This window comes from Ictidomys tridecemlineatus, chromosome 3 (genome assembly GCF_052094955.1).
Source record: "Ictidomys tridecemlineatus isolate mIctTri1 chromosome 3, mIctTri1.hap1, whole genome shotgun sequence".
In the NCBI taxonomy this organism is placed as follows: Eukaryota; Metazoa; Chordata; class Mammalia; order Rodentia; family Sciuridae; genus Ictidomys; species Ictidomys tridecemlineatus.
In genome coordinates, this window is record NC_135479.1 from 47,927,761 (window position 1) to 47,936,506 (window position 8,746).

At 49.3% G+C, this 8,746-nt stretch overlaps 1 protein-coding gene and 1 long non-coding RNA gene across 2 annotated transcripts in view; one reads left to right on the top strand and one right to left on the bottom strand.

The window, feature by feature from the left end:
* The window catches only part of Ncbp3 (nuclear cap binding subunit 3), a 30,265-nt gene extending 28,694 nt beyond the window's left edge, over positions 1-1,571 (bottom strand). The window contains exon 1 of the mRNA XM_078042670.1: positions 1,141-1,571. Coding sequence (XP_077898796.1) covers positions 1,141-1,323 — 183 coding nt within the window. The 5' untranslated portion in view covers positions 1,324-1,571. The remainder of the gene's footprint in view (positions 1-1,140) is intronic.
* LOC144376148 (uncharacterized) lies at positions 1,387-5,690 on the top strand. Its single transcript, XR_013436274.1, has 2 exons — positions 1,387-1,681; positions 3,815-5,690. It is a non-coding gene; the product is annotated as an uncharacterized LOC144376148 (long non-coding RNA).
* The last annotated feature ends 3,056 nt before the right edge of the window (positions 5,691-8,746 follow it).

An 8,746-nucleotide genomic window follows, 5' to 3' on the forward strand; every position in this document is an offset into this window, starting at 1 on the left:
ACACCCCCCTGGCCCCTGTACTATTTCATTAGCATATTTTTTTCCTCAAAGCATTAACACTAGTGGAAATCATTTATTTGCTTATGTCCCTACTAGAACACAAACTCTAGGAGGAAGTCTGATCTTGATCTAGCACATAGGACTATGCCTAGCACATGGTGGGGGCTGCATAAAATGAATGAAGGGATGATACTACCTATCCAACAACTGCAGTTATTTTTAAATGACATAGAGTAGCAACTGTCAAAATGTCATGTTGTTACCATGGTCGTTACTGTTGTCCATCACTAGCTATCCTACCTTAGCCTTTTTCCATAACTCACATAACTTCAGTTTAAAAGCAAGACTTGCTGACATGCAGGGGTTTATTTGGTTTTTGTTTTGTTTTGTTTTGTTTTTTTCAAATAGTTCATATTATGTGTGCAACTAAGTCATCCAGACTTGAGACCTGATCTAAGAACCAGACATATAACTACAAAACCACAAGCAAAACACCACTCACCATCCCCGCTGTGGTAAAAGAGACCAAGGGCAAATGCTGGTCCCTGATCATTTGATTTCATTGCAAGTGAGATGCTGGGACGACGGTAGAGGTGCTACAAGGCAGAGGAGGTGCGCGGGGGCAAGACGACCCTCAAGTCACAACAGCAACATACTGTTTGCTGCTGACAAGCTCAGTCCTCGCAAGAGAAAGAGCGAGTGCCATGTTTAACAGACACCAATTCTATCAGAGCGGGACCCACAGGGAGACCTGGATGCCGGCGCCACCTCACAGTTCCCTCTGGATCGCTCTGGTTGGGTTCCCGCCCGGGACTCCCCTTTAATGTGGACCCCAGTCTCTCCTCACTCACTCCCCCGCACAGCCTAGCTCCGAGGGGCAGCAAAGGGTAAGTCCTCAACTCTCTCTCGGCTCTCCCCCACCTCCTCCAGTCCTCTCAACACCCATTTCCGGGCGCCCCGGCGTCCTTTCTCTTGCTCGGGGTCTCTCACGCCTGGCCCCCCGCCCGCCGGCGCTCGCGCCTCTCTCCTCCTCCCCTGACTTCCCCCGGCCGGCGCGCTGGCCGCCTCCCCTTCCGGCCCCCTCCGGCGCGGGGCACTAGCTCCGCGACCTCCTCCTCGCCCCCCACCCCCCGCCCGTACCGGGATCAGTTCCTTCAGGGAGCGCCGCACCGGCACGATCTCCAGCTCGCCCTCCTCCACCTCCATGGGCTCCGGCTCGCCGCGTTCCAAACCGGACTCCGCCTCAGGCGACGGGAGCCCCAAGGCCGGCCCCACCGGGGCCTCCGCCTTCACAGACACTCGCAGGCCGCGTACGGCCGCCATCGCTGCCTGCCGGCCGCACCACTGACAACCCGCCCCGCACACCCGCCGACTAGAGCGCCGCCGCCACTGGTCACAGACGAGTGCGGTCGTCACCTAGAGCGTCGCCTGCTTCTGCCAGAAAGCTGCCCTTAGCGCCGCCGCCCCCCGGTGGCGGGAGGGAACCGGGCCGGCTTGGGGTGGGACCCAGCGAGGTGAAGGCGGGACCGAGTAAGGACGGGGGCGGGGCTTGGAGGAGACGGGGTCGTCTGAAGTTACCGATGTTGCACACCGAGGACTAAACCTGCCCTAAAAGCTAACTGCAAATGGATCACAGTGTGCCAGACGCTTCCAAGTGCTCGAACCCTTACAACAATCCTAGGTATTAGGTCTTATTTTTACTTTCATTTTCCTTGTGAGGAAACTGAGGCAGAAATTTACCCAAGATTCAGGCTCTTTAAGAGACAAAAGCCTGGATCCCACTCTAGTCTGGCACCAAGAGCCCAGAATGAGCCTGTTCTATCACCTCTTAGTAGACTGTAGGCTTACAAAGTTAATTACCATGTAAACCCTTGTCTCTTTCTTCCATTTCATATATTAAAAAATTGAATGATGAGCGTGGTGGCACCGAACTGTAACCCTAGCGAGTCCAGGGGCTAAGGCAGGAGGATCAAAAGTTCAAAGCCAACCTCAGCAGCTTAGCCAGGCCCTAGGTAACTTAGTGAGACCCTGTCTCAAAATAAAATATAAAAAGGGCTAGGGGTGTAGCTCAGTGGTCAGAAGCCCTTGGGTTCAATCCTTGGTGCAAAAAAAAAAAAAAAAAAAAAGAGACTCCAAGAGGGTAGTGACCCACCCAAAGGTCAGAGTGTGGACTCCAATTTCTGATTCCTGAGGGCTCCATCCATCAGAGACCTGTGAGCAAAGATTTACCACAGATGTTTGTAGTAAGACCCTAATTGAGAAAGAGAGCATGCTTAGGCTTCCAGAAGGTGCCCCTTGTCAGGTTTTGCTCTGAGTCCTGATTTTGTATCTTCTTCCCTGTATAACCTCAGGCTATTCTAGCCTCTTTCTGGGTCTGTCTTCCCATTTGAGGAAGAGGTGCCTGGGACCTTACTCTGAAGCCCTACCAGCTCTACTCATGGAGGGACAAATAACTGTAAACCAAGGAAACTCATGATCAGAGTCAGACAAAACATGTATGACCTTGGGCAAGCCACTTAACCCTTCAAGCCTTAGATCCTTCATCAGTAAAGTGGAACCATGTTACCTCCAAAGAAGGTTGAGAGAGTTAAATGAGATAATTATGTAGATACAGGAGCCAACAGAAAGTGGCACAGTACCTTATAGTTTTTCTGAAGTTGGGGATAACCCATAGGACAAACACAAGATGGAACCTTTTTGTTTGTTTGTTTGGTCCCAAGGATTGAGGCCAGGGGCGCTTAAATACTGAACCACATCCCTAGTTTTTTTTATTTTTTATTTTGAGACAGGGTCTTGCTGAGTTGCTTAGGGTCCTGCTGAGTTGCTGAGGCTGGCTTTGAACTTCTGATCCTCCTGCCTCAACTTTCCAAGCTGCTGGGATTACAAGCGTGTGAGCCACCATGCCCAGCTCAAGATAGAACTTTTTAGAAAACTGATTTTGCTTGATGAAAAGGGCACAAAATAGTTACAACGTGGGATTGAATACGTAGAATGCATTTGTGTGCATTTTAGGGAATATTTCAAAGAAATTTTGTGCTTGGGGTTGCCAACTTTGGGTTAAGGTCAGAGGCCCCACCATTACATTGGAAACCAGAAAGGTAGATAACTGGGACTGCTTGGGGAGAGAGTTTTAAGAAGGAATTGTCAAGTTGGGGTTGGGGTTCAGTGGTAAAGTGCTTGGCTTGTACTTGTGAGGCACTGGTTGTGATCTTCAGCACCACATATACATAAATAAAGTAAAGGTATTGTGTCCATCTACAGCTAAAAATATTAAAAGAAGAAGAAGGAATCTTCAAATACAAGTTCACAGTGAAATCTGGCTTGGGTCTAGAGAATTGTTAGCCATTAGTGGCTTTGAGGAGACCAATGTCTGTGAAGGGAAGGCAGTACCACAAAAATAAATAAGAGGTAATATAAGCTTCAAAGGTGAAATCAGATGCTGCTTGAGGGCCGCTAAATGGTCCCCTGAGGTGAGCCCAGCTAATTAAGCAGAGATGATCCTTAACACAGTTTTAAATCAGGCACCTACAACTCCCTTACCCCAAACCCTCCAGTTCACTTTTATCCTTGTAACATATGCAGGTCAGCAATTAAGAAAGAGTTTCCACAGGAAACGAAAAGGTCATGAGGCCAATGGCCCTGGGAAGGGAGCTATGTCCGTGTCCCCCCACCACTATATGGCTAAATTCTTGGAAAGACTCTTCCCTCACTTTCTGTATGGCCTTCACCTCTTTTATTTATTTATTTATTTTTTTAAGATAGAGGGAGGATAGAGAGAGAGAGAATTTTAATATTTATTTTTTTTTTTTTTTAGTTCTCGGCGGACACAACATCTTTGTTGGTATGTGGTGCTGAGGATCGAACCCGGGCCGCACACATGCCAGGCGAGCGTGCTACCGCTTGAGCCACATCCCCAGCCCCACCTCTTTTAATTGTACACTATCATGGATGCCACTGGCCACTCGTTAATTTTTGAAACCATATGCATCCTTCTGTAATAATGCTGCCCCTGGTTCTTTGATCTCAATTGCTCCTGTCCCAGTGCCGTTGCAGGTTCCTCTCCTCCACCAGCAGGGACAGTCTATCATGGCTCAGCCCTGGGCTCTCTTTCTTCTCACCCCATGCTCACTTCCTAAGCTAGCTCATCAATACATGGCTTCCAGCTCTACTGCTATGATACCCTGAGGAACTCCAGGTCTCCATTGCCCTTTCTCATCTCAGCTCCAAAACACCTGCCAGCTGCCTATTGAATGTCTCAAGGCACCTCAGACTCCACTTGGAGGTCCATTCATGGGTTCCCTACCTCCCTGGTAGCACAACAGTCAGTCCAAGTAGGCAAGCTTGGAAGCCAGGAGCCACCCTTGACCCCTTCCACTCCAATCCCCATAGCCCGGCCAGATAGTCTTGTCAGTCTGGCCTTGTGCATATATCTTCATATCCGTGTGCTTCTTTCCATCTCCTCAGCTACCACCCCTCAGCTTCCACCCACCATGGTCACCCTTATATCACCTCTTATCTGAACACTGCAGTGGCCTGCTCACTGATCTCTGTTTTTCTATTTCTTCCACTCCAGTCTTCTACATGGTAGCCAGTGATCTTTTCAACACACATTTACCCAGCTCCCATCCAGCTTCATCTTGGACTGCTTTCTCCTCATTGCCCACATCACCACCTCAGTTCTTAGAAAGTGCCACACTCCCTCCTACCTCAGGGCCCTTGCATTAGCTGATCTTTCTGATAGGGACTTTCTTCCCCTGCCTTCCCCACCCTTAGCTTAGTTAATTCTTCCTCAACTTTTATCTCAACTGGATCTTTTCTTCCTCTGTGGAGCCTCTCCATCTGCTCTCAAAGAGCCATCTACCATGAATATTTTCTATAAAGTGCTTATATCAGTTCAAAATCATCTGCACACATGCATGGCAACTTGATTAGTGTCTGACTCCTGAGATGGACCAGGAGAGCCTTGAGAGCTGGTGGAACTGTGTTGGTTTAGTTGATTGTCCAACTCAGTGCCAGGTTACAGAGGGCCCTGGACAATATTAGATAGATTGAGCAAAAGAAAATGAGGCCTCTGTCCACACTAGATTTAGATGCATAGAACACCAGATCTACCCCCACCACCCCCTACCAACTTCAAATGAGAGCTACTCTTGTCAGTTCTTTAAAATTACCTGGGTGTGTATGATTCCAACTATGTGACATTCTGGAAATGACACATCTACGGAGACAGTAAACTGATCCATGGTTTGGGGGTCGGGGAGCAGCATTATAATGTCAATGACATTATAATGGTGGGTGCATGTCCTTATACATTTGTCAAAACCCTTAGAAGTTATAACACCAACTGTGAATCCTAATGTGAACTTTGAACTTTCACAGCAATAACAACAAAATTGATTAATCAACCAATACAAGATGGTAATAATAGGAGAAACTGGAAGGCAGGAAGTGGAGGTTGGGGGTATATAAGGACTGTCTGTACTTTCTGCTCAATTTTTCTAGAAATCTGAAACTACTTGGAAAAAAAAACCCTGAAATCTATTCATTAAAAAAAACACCTGACATCCAGGCATGGTGGTGCACGCCTGTAATCCCAGCAGTTTAGGAAGCCCAGGCAGGAGGATCACAAACTCAAAGCCAGCCTTAGCAACTTAGCAAGAGCCTATCTCAAAATAAAAAACAAAAATGGCTAGGGATGTGGCTCAGTAATTAACTGCCCCTGGATTCAATCCCTGGTACCAAAATCTAAAAATTAAAAAAAGCTGATACCCAGAGTACAGCCAGACCTTTGGATCAGTCTCTGAGAGGGAGGCCCATGCCTCAAGACTATTTAAACCCTTCCCAGGAGATTGTAACACATTGCTAGGCTAAAATCTTAGCCTAGATTTTAGACTGAATGGGAATGGAGGGGAGCAGGCAGACCACAGGGGGAGCACTTTCTCAGTTTTGGGGTGGGGTTCCCAGGGAAATGGGTAGATACGGCCTTAAAGGAAAAGGGAGCAACTGAGAGCAATGTCCTCTCCCTATGAAAGCTTCAGTGACTTAGGCATGGACCCTCCTGGACTCTGGAAGACCAAGTGAGGAATTGTTTAGCAGATGCCCACAGTGTTGCAGTTCCTCATTGCTTTGAGCTCTGATTCCATTCCTTCAGTGTAGACTTGCGCAAAAGCCGTGAGTGTTTGCGCGGGTGGGGGGAACCAAAGGGCTGGGGGTCAGAGTGCAGAGGGCATCCACCAACCACATGGACCATGGCTAGTACAAATAGTTACCAGTCCTGCCGGGGATGGGACAGAGAGCCCATGCAGAGGGCGTCTGAGAGAGGACAGTATGCTGAAATACAGGGAAGCTGCCTTCAGAAAGCAAAAAGGACAGAAATGTAGTTCTTACTAAGATCTGAGCATTGTAAGTTGAGGAGCAGAATACAGAGGACCAGAAAAGACCAGAGGTAAACAGGCAGAGAAAGGGCTTAGTGGGGATCAAGTACAAAGAACAGGATTTCCCAAAAGAAGGCCCTGTTCCAGCAGTTCAGCTGAGATGCCCTTCCAGTGATCTTCAGCAGCGGGGAATAGTAAGTGGGCAGGGAGAAGCTGGGAAGAGGGCTCAGCCAATGAGTGAGGCTGTGGGCAGAAGCCCTGGTCCCAGTCTTGTGAGAGACAATGACACCACAGATTACACATCACAGATATGGCCCAGGGAAGGCTTCCTGGAGGAGGTGATTTGGAGACGGCGGAGCCTAGGCAGTGAGGAGAGCAGGAAAGCTGACCACAAAGCTAGGCTGGGCTGATGACAAATTGGTCAGCACAGCGTGGGTGGGGACAGGCAGCGCCTGAAGGTCAAAAGGACCCAGGCTTTGTCATCCTAGCTGGAAAAACAGATGTGTCTAAGGTCTCAGAGGTAGAATTGAGTAAGTGTGTATGGGGGAGGGAATGTCACTGAAACTAGAACCCAGGAACACAGTTGACCTGGGCCTTGTCCAGCAGGGGCCAGAGCAGCACAGGGAATCAGTCCTTGCAGGCCAGGGGCTCTGTCAGTGGTGAGAGAGAGGACTGACTCCTCTCCAGATATTCCTGGTCTCCTCCTGGGCCTCAGTAGACCCCAGAACCCAGCACCACCCACTGCATGGCTTCCCAGAGAGACAGCCCAGTAGACAGGTCAACTTGTTTGCCCAAAGGGAGGCTGTGCGAGTATGTCTGCCTAGGCATGGTGGGAGTGACCCTGAAACCTGAGGGGTGTTTATGTGTGTCCCTTGGAAAAGCTGGAACTCTTGGTGGCTCTGAACACCCTTCCCTCTCCTCCCCTGGTAAGACTGCCATGTAGGCTGAGAGGGTTTGGGGTAGGGGTCAACCAGGCAAAGGATCTGTGGGAGATCAGGAGCCCAAGATATCTAGAGTGCCTCCCAAACCTTCAGCTGGGCCCCCTATTGCCCAGCTGAGCTCCCCTGTGTGGTGAGTTCTAGAAGAGTGTCTCTGGCCAGGCACAGTGGCATATGTCTGTAATCCCAGCGGCTCAGGAGGCTGAGACAGGAGGATCATGAGTTCAAAACCAGCCTCAGGAAAAGTGAGGGGTTAAACAACTCAGTGAGATCTTGTCTCTATATAAAATATAAAACAGGGCTGGGAATGTGGCTCAGTAGTCAAATGCCCCTGAGTTCAATCCCCAGTACCAAAAACACACACACACACACACAAAAACACAAGTGTCTCTTGTCTCTGATCTTCTCAGATGTGTGGGGCTCCCAGTTTTTCTGATAGCTGGTGTAGGAAGGCTTGGGTGGAGGTGGGTGTGCAGGAGACAGGCTCTTCTCTGACATGCTATGTGTCACTGGGCTACTCACTGCTCTCTGGGCTTATTTCCCTATGAGGTGCCTCTTAGAAGAGTTGTACTCAGAGATAATGACATTAAGCATCTGTGTTCCTTTTTAAAGTTCCCACTGTTACTGGGCATAGTGGTGCACAACTGTAATCTCAGCAAATTGGGAGGCTGAGGAAAGAGGATCACAAGTTTAAGGACACCCTCAGCAACTCAGCAAGGCCCTAAGCAACTTAGAGAGATCCTCTCTCAAAATTAAAAATAAAACAGGCTGGGATGTGGCTCAGTGGTTAAGTGCCCCTGGGTTCAAGCCCCAGTACAAAAAAAAAAAAAAAAAAAAGCAATTTGGAAGTTCCTACTGCCTAATAGGCCTTAGAGGGTGGGACCACCTTTGACAATCAAAGGCAGGGACTGGGGAAGGCCAGTGCCCTGGAGGAAGGGGTAGGCCTGAAAAGCGGTGGGTAGGGGGATTGCATGGATGGAGCCTGAGTCAGGAGAGCAGACCCAGAAGAAAGCCTACTGATCAGCCCCTGAGAGGGGCTGGGGCCTGGCCAGTTAGGTGCTTAGAGCCTGTGAGGGCCAGGATTGGAAGGCTGATGGCCACAACCAGGAGAACAATAAGGAGGTGAGAGATGTGAGGGCTAAAATGGAGAGGCAGCAGAGATGGGCTGCCAACACCCCTTCTGGAGGGAGCTCCGGGCAGCCCCTCACAGGATGGCCAGGAAGCAGACAGGAGCAGCCTGTGAAAAACTAGCCTCTACCTCAGAGCAAAGCATGTCCAAGGAAGGGGGGGTGACCTTTTTCCTTGGAAAGAACCACAGAGCACTCCTAGGCACATTCCCACCCTGCTAAGTTGTTTATCTACAAATAACAGGAGAGATCTTCGGAGCAAGGTGTCCCTGACTCAGTCAGGCTAGGTGGGGATCCATAGCAACCC